Source organism: Scyliorhinus torazame, unplaced genomic scaffold (assembly GCF_047496885.1).
Source record: "Scyliorhinus torazame isolate Kashiwa2021f unplaced genomic scaffold, sScyTor2.1 scaffold_475, whole genome shotgun sequence".
Classification (NCBI taxonomy): Eukaryota; Metazoa; Chordata; class Chondrichthyes; order Carcharhiniformes; family Scyliorhinidae; genus Scyliorhinus; species Scyliorhinus torazame.
In genome coordinates, this window is record NW_027308202.1 from 63,832 (window position 1) to 85,062 (window position 21,231).

At 51.6% G+C, this 21,231-nt stretch overlaps 1 protein-coding gene across 1 annotated transcript in view; it reads right to left on the bottom strand.

The window, feature by feature from the left end:
- The window catches only part of LOC140406322 (anoctamin-5-like), a gene marked incomplete at its 3' end in the record, with an annotated part of 79,220 nt that extends 60,240 nt beyond the window's left edge, over positions 1–18,980 (bottom strand). The window contains exon 1 of the mRNA XM_072494439.1: positions 18,422–18,980. Coding sequence (XP_072350540.1) covers positions 18,422–18,700 — 279 coding nt within the window. The remainder of the gene's footprint in view (positions 1–18,421) is intronic.
- Between the last annotated feature and the right edge of the window lie 2,251 nt (positions 18,981–21,231).

The following is a 21,231-nucleotide window of genomic DNA, read 5'->3' on the forward strand; positions in this document are numbered from 1 at the left end:
CAGCCTCGGTATCAGGCCAAACTCGGTATCAGGCCTGCAACCAGTGGTCACACACCAACTACTCATTGAGGGAGTGGAGGCCCTTCCGGTTGATGAAGGCCACACCCTTATGGTTGATGAACGGCACACCCTTATGCGCCGGTGTCCGCACCACAGGGGTACATGTGACTCATCGATCACTCCCCGGACCATGACAGCGATGGTGGCAAATCCCACTGCCTGGGCAACTTGGTGGGATCGGTCCTTGCTGAAGGTAATGTATTGTGATGCCCAAGCATATAGGGCACCCATCATGGATGCAACTGTGCACAGAAGTCTGGGAGATCCCAGACATGTCCCCAAACACCATGACAAAAACATTCAGGGAGACCAGCACCTTGACGGCCACCCGGAGCAAGTGTTCCCCCCCATACTCCCACAGCTCCAGGTACACCATGATCCGACATAGATGTCGCTTGGTCCCCCAGGTCCGCGTATGCAAGGTGCTGCCGGTATACACAAGGCCTGATAGGAGGACGACGCCTTCCTACCTCCTCCTCGACCTGCTCGACGGTCGGCTCTCCATATTCACCAGCTGGCCCCTGGTCTTCTGGGGCAGGCTGGTGTTCTACAGGGTCCTCCCCAAGCAGCTCCTGCAGCCTCGAGTGTATCTGCCAGGGCTGCGGCAGCCATGCAGATGCTAACCATACCCTGTACACCAAAATCAATTGTCTGCAGAGGGCAAGCATGGCGAGTACTCCCGTGCCCACCCAGGTCCAACAGGCTACACTGCAGCCCATGCCCCATATGTCCCCTCTGCCCTCCCGATCATGGGCCCACTGCACTAGCCTTTCCCCACGATACCCCTCCCCCTGCACCGCAGCCCTATCTCCATCAGCGCCCGTCACCTGGGGCCTCCTGCCCCACTGCCCATCCTGCCAGCATCAATGGCTCCAGTCCGGTGTCCTCCAGTGAGTTTCCTTCTTGGGTGGGACATGTGCTACCCCGCCAGTAGGGTGCCACCTGGGGCATGTGCCACCGGTTGGCACCATGCAAACAGGGCTGGCTGTCCGTTGGGACCATAGCTGTCGTGTGTTCTCTGTCCAGTGGCAAGGTGCATGGGTGCAAGAGTGCAGTGGACAGGCAGGGTCTGGTGCTGGTGTTCTTGCAGGAATGCAGTGGGTTGGGCATTTGCCAGTGAGCGTGACAAGGGCCATGGTGCATCTCGACCCCACGCCCCTTCGCCTGGTCACCGCCCACCACTGCAGACGCACCCCCGCCCCCCTCAACCTGCCCTTGCAGACGCACCCCGAGCCATCAACGCAACGAAGCCCACAGTTGCACCTTTGGCAACTTCCCACGATGCCCAGTCCCCATTTTAAAAAGCACAAGTGAACCTCACCATCGTCACTTCGGCCTGGCAGAGGGGGCCCGTTAATGAGATGCTTACGCTGTTACTGTACAATTTTCATGCTCATGCTGCCGCGTGGCATGAACAACACTCACGCCGCCGATCGAGGTGCCGGAATATGGCATCCACTGGACACCCGGCGCAGACCTGGATTTTTGGTCGACTCGCTTTCTCTGTCAGATCATAGTTCCAGTATAGGCCGGAGAATTCCAGTATAGGCCGGAGAACCCCACCAAGTATTCCCGCCAGTACTCGTACGATTCGCACTTCCATTGGAGGTGCTTTCATTGGAGGTGCTTTCAATAAGCGAGTCAACACTCCGCCGGTGGGAATGGAGAGCAATTCCCAGCCCTGGGGCATGGATATCACTGGGACTGGAGTGAACACGCAGAAACACGACGAGCCTGACAACTGGAGCGGATTATAAGCGCTCCACTTATCACACATTTCACTGCGCCGACAAAAATGGCTCACAGAAGATCTACCGCCCGAACTCAGGAGTCTGAGGTGGACCATGAAGCAAGAGGAGGGACACCCTCTTGCCCAGGGTGGGCCGCAGAAAAGCCCTTTCTCCTGAGCAATGCCTGGGAGGAGATGGCACAGGCAGTCAGTGCTGCCAGTCTCACCAGGCGAGACAGCTGGTGATCCTGAGGAGTGGGGCTCACTGCTGAGGCCTCTGTCCGAGCTGGAGAGAATCAGAGAGGGTTCCAAAGGCCACAGTTTAGATGTCCTTTGGTTGGGGTAAACTCTGCTAATCCCCTGCTTCCTCTGCAGCGGGGGGCAATGCTTCCCCTTGATAGAATCAGAGAATTTACAGTGCAGGAGGCCATTCAGCCCATCAAGTCTGCACCCACCCTTGGAAAGAGCACCCTGTCTGGTCTTCCCCCATCACCCCCGGCACACAGTCCTCAATCTGCCTCAAAGATCTTGCCAACAGTTTGGCATCTACATTTAGCAGTGATATCGGGCAGTAGGACACACACAACTCAGGGTGTTTATCCTTCTACAAAATTAAGGATATCGAAGCCTGTGATAATGTATGTTCCCCCCCTGTCCCTTGCCCCGTTTTATGCCTTTACTGGCAGAGGCCCCACCACAGATTCCCAGAGAACGTCTTGTAGAATTACACCACCAAGAACCCATCTGGGCCCAGGGCCTTCCCTGCCTGCATCGCCCCCATACCCTCCACCAATCCATGGGGGCACCGAGTCCCTCTACCAGATCCTGCTCCACATTGGGGAACTTCAACCGATCTAGGAATCGCTGCATTTCAGCACCCCCCCCCCCCCCCCCCCCCCCGGGGGGCTCCGATGCATAGAACCCCTTATAAAATTCCTCGAAGGCCCCATTCACTCCCACCAGGTCCAGCACCAGTCTTCCCCTCCCATCTTTCCGATCTCCCTTGCAGCCTCGTACTTAGAGTTGGTGAGCCAACATCCTTCTCCCCATACTCATACACTGCCCCCTGGCCCTCCGCAACTGCCTCACCGCCTTCCCCGTCTACACCAGCCCAACCTCCATCTGGAGCCTCTGTCGCTACTTCAACTGCTGTTCCTTCCGCTCCCCCACCGCCCCCTCCACTTTCTGGATCGCCTGGCTTTGGGTCTCCAGCCTTTGCACCACCAGATCGATCCCCACTTTTAGAGGTTCCACCACCTTGACCAGGTCCTCCTTGGCTTCCCTCTGCTGCTGGCTAAACTTGTTGAGGAATTCAACCAGCTGCTCTATTGACCATAAGGCTGGTAGAGTCGACCGTTTACCCTTCGCCATCTTCCTCGTGTCACACAAAAAGAGGATCTTGCTCCAGCATCTCCTTCCTTCTCAACCACTTCTGGTCCACGAATCCACCCATTGACTCCACCAGTCGAGTATAACCTTCCTCAACCACAACATCCGCCCAGTACACGGGGAAAAGGACCGAAAAAAAGACACCTCGAGCGGGCGCTGCCAAATGTGGAAGTCTGGCCAAAGTCCTAGCCAGGTGACTGGAGAACTGCGTATAAGAGGTGCTTGCAGAGGATCAGATGGGCTTTGTTAAGGGTAGGCAGCTAACATCAAAAATCAGGCGCCTGCTAAACATTGTAATGACCACATCCAGGGAGAGAACATTGGGTGATCGTCTCCCTGGACACAGAAAAGGCCTTTGACAGAATCTACTAGAAGCACCTTACTGTCACTGAGGTACTGGGTAGTTTGGGCTCTGGACAGGGTTCACGGCATGGGCAAAACTTCTATACAGTGTTCCCATGGCAAGCGTGCAGACGAACACCACCAGCTTTAAATACTTCCAGCTGCACAGGGGCACAAGGCAGGGATGCTTGCCGTCCCAGCTTGCATTCTCACTGGCAATTGAGCAACTGGTGATCGCACAGAGCAGTGAAAAACTGGAAGGGGATCTGGAGGGGAGTCAGAGAGCACAGAGTGTCACTCTATGCGGATGACCTGCTCTTCTACATCGCAGACCCCCAAAGCAGAATGGAAGGGATCATGGTGCTCCTGAAAGAGTTTGGAGCCTTCTCTCGGGCTACTAACTCACCCTGAACAAAAGTGAAATCTTCCCGATGAACTTGCAAAGGTGAGGGACAGAGCTAGAGGGACTACCGTTCAAACGAGACCGAAACAAATTGCGCTACCTGCAAACACGGATCCACAATGGAAATGAAAAATGGGACACGGGTGGCACAGTGGTTAGCATTATTGCTTCACAGCGCCAGGGTCCCAGGTTCAATTCCTGCCTTGGGGCACCGTCTGTGCAGAGTCTACATGTTCTCCTGGTGTCTGCGTGGGTTTCTTCTGGTTTCCTCCCACAAGTCCCGAAAGACATAGAACATAGAAAAATACAGCACAGAACAGGCCCTTCGGCCCACGATGTTGTGCCGAACCTTTGTCCTAGATTAATCATAGATTATCATTGAATTTACAGTGCAGAAGGAGGCCATTCGGCCCATTGAGTCTGCACCGGCTCCCGGAAAGAGCACCCTACCCAAGGTCAACACCTCCACCCAACACTAAGGGCAATTTTGGACATTAAGGGCAATTTATCATGGCCAATCCACTTAACCTGCACACCTTTGGACTGTGGGAGGAAACCGGAGCACCCGGAGGAAACCCACGCAGACACGGGGAGGACGTGCAGACTCCGCACAGACAGTGACCCAAGCCGGAATCGAACCTGGGACCCTGGAGCTGTGAAGCATTGTGCTATCCACAATGCTACCGTGCTGCCCTTAAGAACAAATAAATCTACACTATATCATTCTACCGTAATCCATGTACCTATCCAATAGCTGCTTGAAGGTCCCTAATGTTTCCGACTCAACTACTTCCACAGGCAGTGCATTCCATGCCCCCACTACTCTCTGGGTAAAGAATCTACCTCTGACATCCCCCCTATATCTTCCACCTTAAATTTATGTCCCCTTGTAATGGTTTGTTCCACCCGGGGAAAAAGTCTGACTGTCTACTCTATCTATTCCCCTGATCATCTTATAAACCTCTTCCCCTGATCATCTTATAAACCTCTATCAAGTCTCCCCTCATCCTTCTCCGTTCTAATGAGAAAAGGCCTAGCACCCTCAACCTTTCGTCGTAAGGCTTACTCCCCATTCCAGGCAACATCCTGGTATCATCGAGTCACTAAATTTGCAAAACTCTGGGAGGCGCTTGAGGGTCGTAACAAACTGAACAATGCTTTACCCTTCTCGCTGTTTCCTTTGGTGCAATCGAACCCCTCCACAATAATTAATGGCTTTGGTGCATGATGGTTTTCTAATAGTTTAACCAATTCTTGATAAGTTGTCACCGGGTTTCTTGCAGTGGACAAAACCTCTGAGCAAATTAAAAGTTTTGCTTCCAATTGTACAAAGAAAAACAGGGACCTGAATATCTTCTGAAATTTTATTGGTCAATATATAATAGTGGAATCGCTCTGCATTGTGATTCCAGTTTTCTGAGTCTTCCTCAAATGGACTCATGTTGCCAAATTCTCCCACCATTTTCCAGCTATATCGAAATGCTCTTGCAACTTCCCTTGTATAAAGGGACATGGATCGGATGGATCAGAAGGTACTTTTCCCCAGGGTAGAGTGGCCAATAACCCAGGGCACAGATTTAAGGTAAGGGGCAGGAGGTTTAGAGGGGATGTGAGGGAAAACCTTTTCACCCAGAGGCTGGTGGGAGTCTGGAACTCGCTGCCTGAAAGGGTGGTGGAGGCGGAACCCTCACAACATTTATGAAGTATTTAGATAAGACCATAAGACATAGGAGGAGAATTAGGCCACTCGGCTCATCGAGTCTGCTCCGCCATTCAATCATGGCTGATATGTTTCTCATCCCCATTCTCCTGCCTTCTCCCCATAACCCCTGATCCCCTTATTAATCAAGAACCTATCCATCTCTGTCTAAAAGACACTGTGACTTGGCCTCCACAGCCTTCTGCGGCAAAGAGTTCCACAGATTCATCACTCTCTGCCCGAAGAAATTCCTTCTCATCTCAGTTTTAAAGGATCGTCCTTTCAGTCTGAGGCTGTGGCCTCAGGTTCTAGTTTTTCCTACCAGAGGAAACATCCTCTCCACGTCCACTCTATCCAGGCCTCTCAGTGTCCTGATGAGCACTTGAAATGCCAAGACATACAAGGCTAATGGGCCAAGTGCCGGAAAATGGGATTAGAGTGGATATGTGCTTGATGGCTGGCGTGGACGCAATAGGCCAAAAAGCCTCTTTCCATGCTGTACGACTCTATGACTCTAAATGGTCCATTTTAAATATTATCGAACATGAAATACTCCTTCACTCCTCCCTTGACAATTAGACAGAGGTTTTTGGGTTAACAAGGATAACAAAGTACATCTTAATCTACAATGGTCTCATTAACACAGTCTCCCTTTTTAAACACACAAAAAGACTGGTCAAATACACTCTCCACTCGGAGCCCAAGTAAATGTTTGAGGATGTCTCCTCAAGAGTTCCACCAGATGTTTGTCACATGAGTTTCCAAAACTCCACTCCCAAAAACATGTTTTAAAATCTTCTCTCATAGTTTTGCTTTCCCTTAGTAGTTTGCATTCTGAAATCCAGATCAGGTTTTCCAAATAACACTTTTAAACAAAGCTTCCGCTCCACTTTTAACAGCGACTCCAGTCCAGGATCTTAAACCTTTAGGATGTCTTTGCCTTGACTGCTGTGCAAGTTGTTCACAGTTGCTTTAACTCTCGATTCCCAGATTGTATTAAAATGGCGTCAGACGTTTGATTTACTTTTGACGGCTGCTGTCCTACTTTAAATCTGGTTATTACAATTGTCTCTTTCAGTCAGAACACTTGGTTTACTCTTTCTTGAATTCATCTGAACAATACATTGGTCTCTGTTCAGTTAACTCCAGTCATCTTGAACATTCCTTCAGTCCCAAATCTATAGTTATCTGGACTGTAACTTGTACATTAGGCAGCCTGCCTCTTTGCAGCTCCCAGCCTGTCCAGTCTTTCTTCTGGTAGAGTTGAGTTGTGAGGTACAGTCTGCAACATCCTGTCTCAAACTGCTCTGGCTTCCAGTTAAAACAAAGAAAGGAAAGCCCTTCCTTCTTGAAACTGACTCCCTGTTGCTAAGCAACAACTTACTTCTATTTATTATTCACTGTAATCCTCTCTAAGCACAGTAGAGACACGGTTGGAACTGAACCAACCCCCACAATAAACCAAGCCCACATAAATCTGTACCTAATTTCTAATGTTTACCAATACAAATATAAGTCCCTTAAAACTATTTTACTTTACTAACACATTCTCCTACCACCTATCTCACCAAATTGCCACCTCTTCCACCTCACCCAGCTGCCACCCCATCCACATATCACCTCATTAACCTCCCACCCAGCAGCACAATGGCGCAGTGGTTAGCACTGTTACCTCACGGCGACGAGGTCCCAGGCTCGATCACGGCTCTGGGTCGCCGTCCGCGCGGAGCCCGCACACCCTCCCTGTGTCTGCGTGGGCTTCGCCCCCACATCCCAAAGATGTGCAGGGTAGGCGGATTGGCCACACTAAATTGCCCCTTAATTGGAGAAAATGAATTGGGTACACTAAATTTTTTTTTTTTTTTTTTTTAAACTACCACCCAACTATCTTCCATCTCCGATTGGCGGAGCAGATATTCAATGGGCAGAATGGTCTAATTCTGTTCCTATGTCTTCTGGGCACCCAAACTAGCTCTCACCTCACCCACCTACACATTCACGGATTCACCAACATTGGTTTTATTAACATTCAAACTGGGTCTTAAAACTTACATTTCGGCTGTTAGGTAAATTAGACATTCTGAATTCTCCCTCTGTGCACCCGAACAGGTGCTAGAATGTGGCGACTGGGATAGCTTCATTGCAGTGTTAGCGTAACGCAAGTCTACTCGTGACAATAAAGACTATTATTGACAAGTCTGCTGGAAGAAGTAAAGAAGGACCTGCAGAGGTGAGACACATTTCCACTCCCCCTGGAGGGCCCTGGCCCTCCCATACCTGCAGTGGGCAGCCATGGCAGAAAGAGTGAGGGAATGGGAAAAGGAACCAGGAATAGAATTGGTAAGAATGGAGGAGGAGGTCCTGTATAGGGATGTCCGCCGGGCCCTGGCTACAGCAGCGCTCCCATCCCCACCAGTCAAGCACTCAACAAGCCCAATGGGCAACAGCCATGCTCCAGACATAGGACCAGCACCAGCCAAGTCAACTCTTTGGGCTGACCAAATGTCCACTATGGCCCCATCTGCACAATCACAGGTTTGCACCAGCCACAATGGACTCCACCTTTAAAACGTGGAGGCAGGACCGGGGAAAGGGGAAGGCGACGCTGACAGTTAGTGACTTCTACACAGACAATAGACTGAAAGCTAGAAGAAAGTATGGAGAGGCTTCAACTGACCAGGGGGAAACAGTTATCACACATGCAAGTCAAAAAACTTCCTGTCAGGAAACACCGGCATACCCACGGACACCAGGATACTCATTAATACTGGAACTATTGGACGAGGTGACTTGGGGTTTGGGAAACTGGGAAAGGCATGCTCCCCACTGGACGAGACAAGGGAAAAATGGGAGGAAGAGCTTGGGATTGAAATAGGATGGAGGCTCTGGAGGGAAGCACTGAACAGGGTCAAGTCCATCTCCACGTGCAAGGCTAAGCCTAATGCAGCTAAAGGTGGTATACAGAGCGCACCTAACCAGAACCCAAACGAGCAGGTTCTTCTCAGAGGTGAAGGACAAATGTGAATGTTGCCAGGGAGGCCCAATCAACCACACCCACATATTCTGGGTTGCTCCAGGCGTGTCAGCTTCTGGGCAGCCTTCTTCAAGGCAATGTCCAAGGCTGTGGGGGTGAGGATAGAGCAGTGCCCAAAAGTGACAGTCTTCAGGGTATCAGACCAGCCATCACTCTTTGTGGGTAGATGGGCCGACGCCCTTGCCTCCTTAATCAACCGAAGAATCCTGTTCGGCTGGCGATAAGCGGCACCACCTAAAGCAGCAGACTGGTTGGCCGACCGGTCAGAATTTCTCCAAATGGAGAAAATCAAATTTGCCATCTGGAGGTCAGATGAGGGGTTCCACAAGATGTGGAAGCCATTCGCCAAACTGTCCCAGGACCTGTTTGCAGCCAACAGCCAATAGAGGGGAGGGGAGGGGGAAGAACGGGAGACCACCTCCCCCCCCACACAGAGAGACCATAAGCACGAACGAAAAAGGAAGGAGGGGGGGGGGGGGGTGGAAAAATAAGGGTGCCAACTGCCCCAGATAGAAAATTTGTAAATTTGTGCAGTAGACTACATAGATTTATCATGTGCCACTATGCAACCTCACTACGTATGAAAATGAACAAACAATAAAACACATGTTAAAGTCCACCAAACACTGCTAGAGCACCATCATCTCCCACAGGTAATAGAAACCCAAAAACACGCTCAGAATATTCAGGGCAGGCAGCATCTGTGTTCTGGTGAAAGGCCATAGACTGGAAATGTTACCTTTTTCTTTTTCTCCACTGACCTGCCTCCAGCAGTTAGCTTTTATTTCATATTTCCAGCACCCCGGTATTTTGCTTCCGAATTCCCACAGGTTGGGCGCGATTCTCCGCTCCCGCAACTAAGTGCCCACGCCGTCGTGAACGCAGTCGAGTTTCACGACGGCGCGAAACGGCCCCGATCGCGATAGATTCAGGGTTAGGAAAATGGGCTAGGAGAGGGGCCGCGAGGAACTCGGGGTGCATGTCGCGAAAGCAGCATCGTAAGCGCGCGATGCCCGAATGAAGCGGCGCTGCGCCATAAATGGCGTGATCCGCGCACGGAAAGACCCAGGAGGAGGAGGAGAAATGGCGGAGCCCTGACGAGCCGCACCGCGGTTCCGGGACACGGACCTGGACACCCTCCTCGATGAGGTTGAAAACCGAAGGGACACCCTCTGCCCAAGACATGGGCATCGCCAGCCGTCCAGCACGGTGAGGCGCGGTTGGCGTGAAGTTGGCACAGCTGTGAGTGCTGTGGGGCACACCCCCCGGTCCGGGGAGCAGTGTCGGAAGAAGCTGCACAACCTCACTCAGGCTGCCAGGGTAAGTGCCATGAGGGCGCACACTGGTCACAACCAGCCAACCCGCCCCCCCCGGCGGGCACGAGGGAAGTGGGGTGGGGGGGGGGGGGGGGGGTGTTCAGGGTGCACAACGTTGTAGTCACCCACATGAGCACTAGGACCCCCCTTGGAGAGATGCCATGGCGTGGCTCCAACTGTCTCCCCGACCAGCATTAATATAGCCTATATCTGCACGCCCTAATGATACCCGCCTAATCGTGATGCTTTATCCAACCACCGCCCCCCAAGACAAGACAGCTCATAACCAATGTGAGCGTATGAGAACCGGAGGGGGTTCTCCTGGGCTGCACCCTCTAAACGTTCGCGAGCAGAGGGCTCTGGACCTCGCTGGGGGATCCGCCACCCGGGAGGTCGCGACATGTCAGGGAGGCGCAGAAGCAAGTGAGACAAGCCTGCATGTCCTCACCTCCCCCCCCTCACCAGTCATCGCCCCCTTCACACTCAGGCCACTGCACACTCGATCCCCTCTTCTTTTCTTTCCCCCCCCCCCCCATACGCTGCCCCCACCACCCCCATACACACGGCCCAGCGTGGCTAACAAACCCCGTATCGTTGTGTTCCCCAGGGCCAGCCGCCGACCGTCCAGGGTCGTCTCGGCCAAGACACAGCCGACCATCTCCAACCTCAAGCGCACCCAGGGACGCACGCCAGAGGGTGGCAGTCGGTCGGACAGGAGGGCCATCCTCTCAGAATGGGACGCTGAGAATGGGACGCTGGACGTGAACGCACATACGATGGACAGAGACAATACAGTGACGATGACGCACAGAGAACGGCCACACAGTCCACCGAATCACCTGGAGGGCAACACGACATGGGCCGCATGCACCTTGCGCCGGGCCATGACGGGGACCAGTACCCACCAGACATCCTAACGGACGATGACCTCGAGTTAGCGGCACTGATGTCTCCCACACCATCCACCATCGCAGAGACACTCGGCTCCCGGGTCAGGGTCTGGTGCGCACCCCACATCTGACCCGGTACAGCAGGTGGAGTATGGAGCAGCCGAGGGGCTGGACGGTCAGAGGGCAGCCCAGGCCCAACAAACAGCTGCCGCCCAGACGCTTCCCGGGTTCCTGGATGTACGTGACCCACCCAGACAACCGGGAACTGAATAACGGGATGAAGGCCATCTTCCAGGACCTGCACACGCAGTTGGAAGAGTCCATTCGCATCCAGGAGCAGAGAGTGGTGCCGCTCATCGCAGCCACCCAGGCCGACACTGCACGGGTGTCTGCGGTGGAGGCAATGGGTGAAACGGTTTTGGCCATGGGTCAGGTTCTGCAAGGCGTTGGGCTTCACCCATGGCCCAGGAGAGGGCTGCCCTCTCACAGGTAGCCATGCGCCAGAGCCAACACGACATTGCCGCCGCTCTCCGGACCCTGGCTGAGTCTCACCATGCCATGGCCCGGTCCCAGCAGTCAGTCGAGGAGAGCATAGACCGCCTGGCACACGTGATGGATGGCGTAGCGCACTCACAGGTTGAGATAGCACAGTCCCTGGCAGGAATGTGGCACTCCCTGGGCTCCGTCTCTGCAAACATTCGGACCGTGGTCGATACCGCTGCAGGCCTCCAGGGCTGGCAGCGCCACGTGTCGGTGGTGAGACGGGGCAGGTCTCCGATCGTATCTCCGCCCCACAGTGAGGCCCGGGGGCCACCGGGCTCCGAGTGAGCAAGTTGTTCTGGGGCCTGTCCCGGTACCTCCAGCAAGGGACGTCCCAGGACACACTGCCTCCCCCCGTTCCGTCCCTGGTGCATCTGGTGGGCAGCAGGCAGGACGGTAGCACCACGCCATCCAGTACGCCCGCCGAGCAGCCTGGCCCATCGAAGCCAGGCCGCCACAGGAAACGCGTGCCGAGGGGGAGCCATGTCACAGGGCGTGATTCTCAGCAGTCCACCTCCCCTCCTGTGTACCATCTGGGGTGTATGGTTCAGCTATAGCCATGAGTCAGACCTTGGCTGGCGAATCCGAGCTCACAGCTCATCGCAGAGCGGGCTGTCATCATTCAACAGGCGCTTACACAATCAATGTTGCGCAATCCCGTAGTGGCAAGGTGATGTGGAATTGGTGCCGTGAACGCGGTGCGGGGTGCTGTGTGGTGCCCGTGTGCAGGACTGACGGTGCAAGTGGAAGTGTTCAGCGAATCCCTCCCCCACAGTGCTTGAAACATGCGGCCACCAACGCGTCACGTGCCCACGGTCCTAGACGGTGCCGTCGTGCTGCCTCCTGGACGTAACCAGCACCCGGGCAGTGTTTGTGTCTTGCGCCCCTCCCCCCACCCTGATGCACGCGCTCTTCCTCAGTTTGCGTGAGCTCCGGTGCCGTCGGGTCCTCCCTCCGACTCCACCACCAGAGCATCTCCCCTCTGCATGGCAAAGTTGCGCAGCGCACAGCAGACCACAACTATGCAACCGATCCTGTCGGGCCGGTACTGCAGGGCCCGTGGCGCGGTCCAGGCATCGGAATCTCACCTTCAGCAGGCCGAAACACCGCTCCACCACACCCCTGGTTGCTGCATGGGCCTTGTTGTATAGGCTCTCCGCATTGGTCTGAGGCCTCCGTATTGGCGTCATCAGCCATGACCTCAACGGATAGCCCCTGTCGCCCAGCAACCAGCCCCTCAGTCGGGGGGCATCCATCGAACATTGCGGGGATGAACGACTGTGCCAGAATGTAGGCGACATGCACACTCGTGCATGATCTTCATGTGGGGGTCGCACACCACCTGAATGTTCATGGAGTATGCGCCCTTCCTGTTCATGAAGAACACTTCCCTGTTGTCTGCAGGTGGGCGCATGGGGACGTGCACACCATCGATGACACCTTGGACCATTGGTATCCCGGCCACCTTGGCGAATCCACGTGCCCATGCTTCCTTCTGTGCTTGGTCCTCGGGGAATTTAATGCACCTGTCCACGATGGCGTACAAGGAGTCGGTCACGGCCCTGATGCACCTGTGGACCGATGCCCGTGCGATCCCGGATAGGTCCCCACTCGGCGCCAGGAAGGAACCAGTAGCGTAAAGGTTTAGGGCCACCATCACCTTGACGGAGACTGGTATAGAGTGTCCTCCACCCGTTCCGAGTGGTGCGAGGTGCGCCACGAGGTGGCATACAAGTGTGACCATCTCCCTGCTGAACCGTAGTCTCCTCCTGCATGCAATGTCCGGTAGGGCCTCGAACAACATTGTCGCGGTACACCCTAGGCCTTGCTGGATGCCTGTGGGGCCCTGGCACCACCATCAGTGGATCCTCACTCTCTCCCTCCCTCCCCCCCACGCACTTGGATATCAGTGCCCTCTTCCTGTGCATTCCTCGCCTTCGGGGGGGGGGGGGGGGGGGGGGGGGGGGGGGGGGGGGGTCAATGTTCCCCTCGGCATCCCCCTGGACATTCCGGGCCAAAGCGCCTGCGGCCTGCTCGGCGACGACGGGCCACTCCGCGGCCATCCCCTCTGCTGCAGCAGCCGCAGCATCTGCAGCCACTGTGGGCCGTCTTGAGTCTACGCTGCCGGATGGCCACCTGAAGAGCTGCGGGTCCAACCACGGCAGTGAACATCGCTGTCTGGTTGGCATACATGGGGACCTGCTGGAGGGTGGTGGGGGGGCAGAGAAACGACACATTACACGGAGGTTCCTCCACACCTCGCCAGCCGGGTTGCCTGGGATACCCGTGTGCCCCGGTGGCCTGGTCGCGCTGCAGATATGCAGCCAGCCTAACACCTGGTCACTGTCTGCGTCCAACGGTCAGTTCACACCGTCCTCCTCTCCAGTGTGCCAGTCACCTGTGCCCATCAGCCACACTGTTGCTAACTTTTGGTTGGTTCAATTGGTTCTGTTTTATAACCTTTGCTCAAGAGTCGCCAGGTATCTTTATACCGCCACGAGGTTCAAGTAAATGATCAATAAGTCATTACACCAATTGGTAAGATTCAAATCAAAGCACATTTATTGTACACATGCACAAACTCTACTTTCTAGGCTATTTCTATAACTAACAGGCCAATACTTAGCTTCGGACTGGCCCACCAGGTCAGGGGAACAAATGGCCTTTCGTTCGGGTTCTGAGTCTGCGGGATTCAAAAGCTGGTATGGACTGGTAGCTAGGAGCGCCTATCTCGTAGCGAGCATTGACTGGAGACTTACTTCTTTGGAGGCTGCCGGCCAGGTCACAGTCAACGGTTGCTTCGCGTTGCTGCGTGACCCTGTCAAGAAGGACTATGAACTTGGGGGCTTTACTTTATAGTCCCCAGGGGCTTCCCGCCCTTCGGGGCGGACCCCGTACTTGGTTTCAAGTGATTGGACTCCAATCACTTGGTTCGATTTCTCCAATGCTGGAGCTGTTCCCTGATCGTTGGGCGGTCTTTAAGTGTCCGTTAATCTCTTTGTCCTGCTGGAGCCGGGGAGTCCGGTTTGACTTTGTTTACCTTAAAATGTTTCGATTGTTCCCGGGGATCGCTCATTACTATGTAGATGGCTGCTACATTATTATGCAGATGGCTGCTTGTATCAATGCTGTCTGGGTTTCTGTAGAGTCTAATACACAGTAAACTTGCACCTGCTAGTTTTTGCCTGTGTTGGCTGAATTTCCCTTCAGTCTTTGCGGTTCTCCATTTTAAGTCGGGAAGTGGCCAACTCAGGTGGCGACAACACGACAACCTGCGGCTGGGTCCTCGTCACCGTCCTGCCATATCAGGGCGGCTGACAGGTGGCATCCGCGGATGGATGACACCCTCTACACTCTCCCTCCCACCTCCACTCCCTCCCTCACCCCCCCCTCCCATCTCCACACTTTCCCTCACCCCCCTCCCATCTCCCTCACCCCGGCCGCAGTGTTCTCGGGGAAGCCGACCCGGTCTGCAGGAGCTCCGGAACAGTCCGCTCACCGCTCGTCAGTCAGCACGACTGGCTGACGACTTTATTAACCAGGTGTGAACAGCGAAGGAGTGAACTGGGATCACGCCGTCGGGACTTAAGCCCATCCGGGCCGGAGAATAGCCGGGGTAGCAGAGAATCGCCATTTTGGGTGTCTCGGGCGATTCTCCGGCCTGCGCCACGTAGAACTCGACGGGGCAGATCTCGCCACTTGAGTGAATCGCGGGAGGGTGTCGGACTGGCATCGTGGGGATACATGGCACGCCAAGCAATTCTCCCAACCGGCGCAGCATCGGAGAATCGCGCCAGTTGTTTCTTCGATGCAGAGATTTACTGACATTGGAACCCACCTCAATACAACTCAGTTGAAACTTCACACCTCCTCATTCAGAATAGCAGCACATCAGTGTTAAATTATCCTCATTTGTGTGTTATCAGCCACAATTAAGCACCTGTTGAGTTTCTAATGACCAAATCATCAACAGAAATGCAAAAGATTTGCTGATCGCAACAGGAGGGGAGCAAAATGGATAGCAGCAGTGTCAGGGAGGTATAGACTGCTCAACAGAAGGTTCCCAACATGAGTGGCAGGTAATGACTTAAAGGAAGAATGAGAAATTGGAGTATAATGGAAATCAAAAGACACAAACTGCCTTCTTAACCCCCTCTTCCCCACCCTCACCTCGAACAAGTTTCCAGAGCTCATGGATGTTGTGTGTTCATTAGGTCTCACAAAGAGATTCGGAGTCTTGCGTTAACGCAAGTGTTATTAACATATATCTGGGCACAAACATAAAAGGGTACAACCCATAAATACAGGGTACAACCCAAGAGCCTACACCATATTTGCCAGTCTCCCTCCAGTCCATAACTGATCCTAGTCTCAAATCAAGCGTCACTTTACATCAAACTATTGGTGGTAGTTTCCTGGTCCCATATTAACCCTGGATATGCCAGATACTAATTCTGCAATGGATTTCTTTGTTACAAAGATTAAGACCATCTGATCAGCTTCCCTTACTTCCCTCCCCTTGCCCACCAGACCAAACTTCCATTTAAAAGATCGCCCAGGCCCTCACGCACACATACATTTTTTTTTTTTTTTAAGTTACTCTCCTATCTCCCCTCATGCATTGTGAGCACATCTAGGAGAAGCACATCCTACTCCCTCGACTCTATTTCCACTGACTGACCAAGGTTAGTTGTTATTTAAATGGTCCTCTGTCCTCCCAAATCTTCACCACTCAAACACACTGCACCAGAAAAAATATTTGACCTTACCATTCTGCCTCATCTCCAATGCCCTTTCCGCTTTGGACATTTGTCACCTCCCAAATCCTTTCCCAGAAGTCACATGTTTTAATCTTTCAAATCAGATTTCTGCCCTGCACAAGTTATAAATGACATCCCATGTGACTATGACAAAAGTAAACTATCATTCCTCGTTCTCTGCAACCTTTGCCATGACTGGCCACACCATCCTCCTCCAATGCCTTTCCACCATTGTCTAGTTGGGTCGGACTGCATTTGCCTATTTTTATTCTCATTATAATCGTAGTTACGGAATAACCTGCAAAGGTTTCCCTTCCCATTTCATTACCTCTGGAATCCCCAAAGGATCCTCGGCCCACCCCCATTTTTCAATCAACATACTAACCCCAGCGACATAGTTCCGAAAATGCGCAAGCAGATACCATTCTATTTGACGCAGGTCTCAATTCATCCACCATTTCAAATTACCAGACTGCACGTCCAACAACATCTGGTATTGGATGAGCAGAAATGTCTGCTCGTAACTAAACATTGGGAAGGCTGAAGCCATCGTCCAGTCCCTCCTACAAAATTAATTCCTTAGCTACTGACTCCATACTCTCCATGGCAACAATCAATTAAATCATTCAATCCGTTTGCAATCTTAAAATGCCATATTTGATCTTGAGATGAACATCCCACCGACTGATTTCCAACACTAATAGTGCCCAAGTGTGTCCCTGCCTCAGCTCATCTGCTGTTAATTCCACACCCTTGTCAACGGTCCCTCTAGATTTGACCATTGCAATGTACTCCTGGCCGGCCTCCCATCTTCTACCCTCGCTCTGCTGCCCATCACCATTAACCAACATTAACTTGCTGAAGCACCAACTTGATTTTTTAAAAGTCCCATGATAATTGTGAAAACTCTCCTGCCTCACCCACTCCCCATCTCTATTTTTTTCAAAACCCACATACCTCGCAACATATCAGGACTTCAATTCTGGCCTCTTGGACACCCTCCCATTTTAAATTGTCCCAACTTTCGTGGCCATGAATCACAAAAAGTTGGTTTGCAAGTGCCTCCAGTTTAATTGAGGAATTAATTGAATTAACTCATTGCCTAACTTGATATTGGCAATAGCTCCCAGTGCTGATTTGAATGTAATAAAGGGTTGACCTGCATTTATATGGTGCTTTTCCACAAATACTGGATGTCTCAAAGCCCTTTACAGCCAATTAAGTGGTTTTGAAGTGTAGTCATTATTGCAATGTAGGAAACAAGCCAATTTTTGAACAGCAAACTCCTACGAACAGCAATGTGACAATAACCAAGTAATCGGTCTGTGTTGGTGATTTAAGGAAAAATTGTCCGACATCAGTAACTCCCCCAAAATAGTGCCAGGAGATATTCTTGTATTCACCCTTATTCGTGTATTCACCCCAACAGGCAGGACTCCGTTTAATCTCTCATGCAAGCGATGGCACCTCTAACAAGTGCTGGCAAGCCCCGACAGGGCACTTGTGACTCTCGAGGTGGGTACTCCCAACTGAGACATGGCTCCAAAGGTTGGGTGGGGTAACAAGGATGGGGCGCTCTTTCGAAGGGTCAGTCCCAGCTCCGTTGTCCGAATGGCCTCCTTCTACACAGAAGGGATTCGGTGATTCGGTTGATAGATCAAGATTCCCCACAAAGAGTATATACGTTGAAAGTTTGATGGACAATAAAACTAACAGTTTCAGTATCAGTAATAAAAGCAGCAAGCAGGTGTTTGAAACGCGGAGAATTTCTGGAAACAGAAACAGAGTTACCCTTTCAGACTGATCAGTTCTGGTAAAAAGGTCATCGACCTGGAGCATTAACTTTGTTGCCCTCTCCACAAATGCTGCCTGGTCGGCCAAACATTTCCAGCATCCACGGTTTCGTGTTTTTCACCTGCAATATAATCGGCCGCTCCCATTTCTGACAAGCTTAAAGTAGTTTCTCTCCCATTCTAAACACGGTGTGAAATACAGAGTGCCTGCGATATATGGATATTTGCAATAAAACAAAAACACATGGCAACTCAATTTAAAAACAAGCTAGCCTCAGACACCCTGGCATACTGCATAACAAGAGTAAGTTTCCTCAACAGGGTAAACATTTCTAACAATTGATAATTAATCAACATGGTTGTTCTAGTTATTGAAACAAATATTAAATTGAGAGATGGGTTTCAGAACCCACCTCCAGTCCCTTACAGCAACTTTTGAACGCACTAAAGGGGAGTATAATCTTACCTCAGTCAAAGGCATTTTCAATTTCAGCCTCTCCGCTGTTTGGCTCAACAGCTCAAAGGGAGCATAGATTTTAATAATTCGATACTTGTCTCCGGCTACTTTCTGCTTCGTCTCCGCCTCCTGATTCCATTCCTCTTTGGTTATGTTGAATTCTAAATGGAGCCCGGTGCCCTGCACCTCTTTCAGATAGTCCATCCTCTGTTTGGCATAAGGGTCACAGTCTGCAGCCTCACACTCATAGAGTAATACATAGTCGATAACTCGGATATTTTCCGTCATTTTCGTCCGTGCTGTTGGTGCCTCGAGAAGTTCAGCGCAGAATAAGCTTGAGCAAAGTGTCAGCCCGCACTCGACTGCCCTGTATTTGTACCACAGCAGCTCCCCAGTGCAATTCCCTGCCTATGTACTGTAAGGGGTTATCTCAAACGCATACATCCAAATTGAATTTCCACTGCTCTCTCGCCCCTTTAAATTGAAAGGGGGTTGCGACTCTTTTTTTGGGGGGGGACCAGAAACTATTTTTTGGGCTGATTGTTTTGTTTGTTCCTTTTCCCCCCACTTCCTGCTTGATTCAACCTCATCCTTCTATTGGCTCGTGAGGAGAGAAAAACACTTCTGCTCAGGTGTACTTACTGCCTGGTAAAACACCTATGGGGCACACCTGGGAATCGGTAAACTGGTTGAATGAACAGAAGCAACACTTACGTGAAAAGAAGGGTTGGGGTGAATTGAGTTTTGAATTACATAAGGCTGGGGGAGTGTACGGGGGTCTTAGATTTGGGGACCATTGTTGTTTCTCAGTTACATAAATGACCCACTCAAATACTAAGTCCAAAGTGGTCAAGTTTGCTGATTATGCGAGCAGGAAAGGGCAGCAGACACAGCTCAAGGTCCGTAGTGATTTGGACCAAGTAAGTATGCGGGCAGGTAAAAAGCAGGTTGGATTAAGTACAGACATAAGATAGAAAAATAAACACATATTATCCATTAATTATGCTGAAATAGCAATTGATGAAGTGACCTTAATCGTCTTGATTGCTAAATATGTCCAACCAGCAAACCAACTAAACTAACAGGATATAGCCAAGTAGTGAAATGTAGGTAGTCATCAAATTGTATAGTTCTCTGGTCCGAAAAGACCTGAATATTTACATCCAGCTCTGCTTACGGGGGGAACAATTCAACAGTGAACACAAGAGAGATCATTGAGCACTGGTCACAACGTAGACAAAAGTTAAATGTTTGATCCTTGGTGTTAGGGCCAGGGGTCCATGACATGAGGAATGACTGGAGATGCTTGGTCTTTTCACCATGAAGAGGGGCATGTCAGTGGTGATATCGCCTGGGCATCCATACCCCTGCTTCAAGAACACCTGAAAGCAAAATATAAAGATGGCAGATTTTGCCATTGACAATTGGGAGACAGTTAGATTATCATAGAATTTACAGTGCAGAAGGAGGCCACCCGGCCCATCGAGTCTGCACCGGCTCTTGGAAAGAGCACCCTATCCAAGGTCAACACCTCCACCCTATCCCCAAAACCCAGCATCCCCACCCTACACTAAGGGCAATTTATCACGGCCAATCCACCTAACCTGCACATCTTTGGACTGTGGGAGGAAACCGGAGCACCTGGAGGAAACCCACGCACACACTGGGAGGACGTGAAAACTCCGCACAGACAGTGACCCAAGCCAGAATCGAACCTGGGACCCTGGAGCTGTGAAGCAATTGTGCTATCCACAATGCTACCGTGCTGCCCTTGCATGGCTCTGACCTCTGGAGGCTGACCGTTTGGAGTAGCATTGGAAAAGGTGAGCAGAAACAAAAAGTTCAGCTGGCCGAGAAGAGGGTGCCAGAGGAAAAAAGAGGCCAGGGAATCATGCATCTTTTCAGCCTCGTCTTCCTCTCGAGCAAATAGGGCAAAAACTGCCATGCAGAGTGGGACTTCTGAGTCACACAAGATCATGTTTAACACAGAATTGACCAACACATGTATAAACCATTGTCTTGTAAGATGGAAGGCTGCCACAGGACGTAAGATAGTAAATTATATGGATATAATATACTTAGGTTGAGATTTCCTGTTTCACCCCCCCACCACCTCCCACCACCACCACCATGGTAGGTTTTCTGGCGACAGAGGCAATTCGCCATTGGCCTTTGGAGGGATGTTCCAGTCCTGCCAAAGTCAATGGCCATTTACTTTTTTTTTTGGAAAATATTTTATTGAACCATTTGTAATTTTCACAATTTAACATATTGACATTTCTAAAACAACTGCGCGTGTTGACGCACAAAATACCCCCTCAAATAACAAACCATAAGCCATGTACCCCACTTCTGCCACCCTATCCCCAATTACCTGTGTACTAAATTCTCTGTCCTTATTTAACATTACCATGCCTCCTATTTTCCTCCCCCCCCCCCCCCACCCCTTTTTCCCTTTCCCCCCTTACTGCTGACGTTCAGTTCTGGTTAAAGAAATCGATGAATGGCTGCCATCTCCGGGCGAACCCCTGTATTGATCCTCTTAGCAAACTTGATTTTCTCCAGATTGAGAAACTCTACCATATCGCTGACCCTCACTCCTGATTTTGGGGGCTCCGAGTCCCTCCATCTCAGCAAGGTCTGTCTCCAGGCCAGCAGAGAGGAGAAGGCCAGAATATGTGCCTCCATCCCCCCCCCCCTTTGTCCCCGATCTTCTGCAACCCAAATATTGCTAATTCTGGACTCGGAGTTACCCTACCTTCCAGGACTTCCGACATAACATCTGCAAATCCCTGCCAGAATTCCCTCAGTTTCGGACA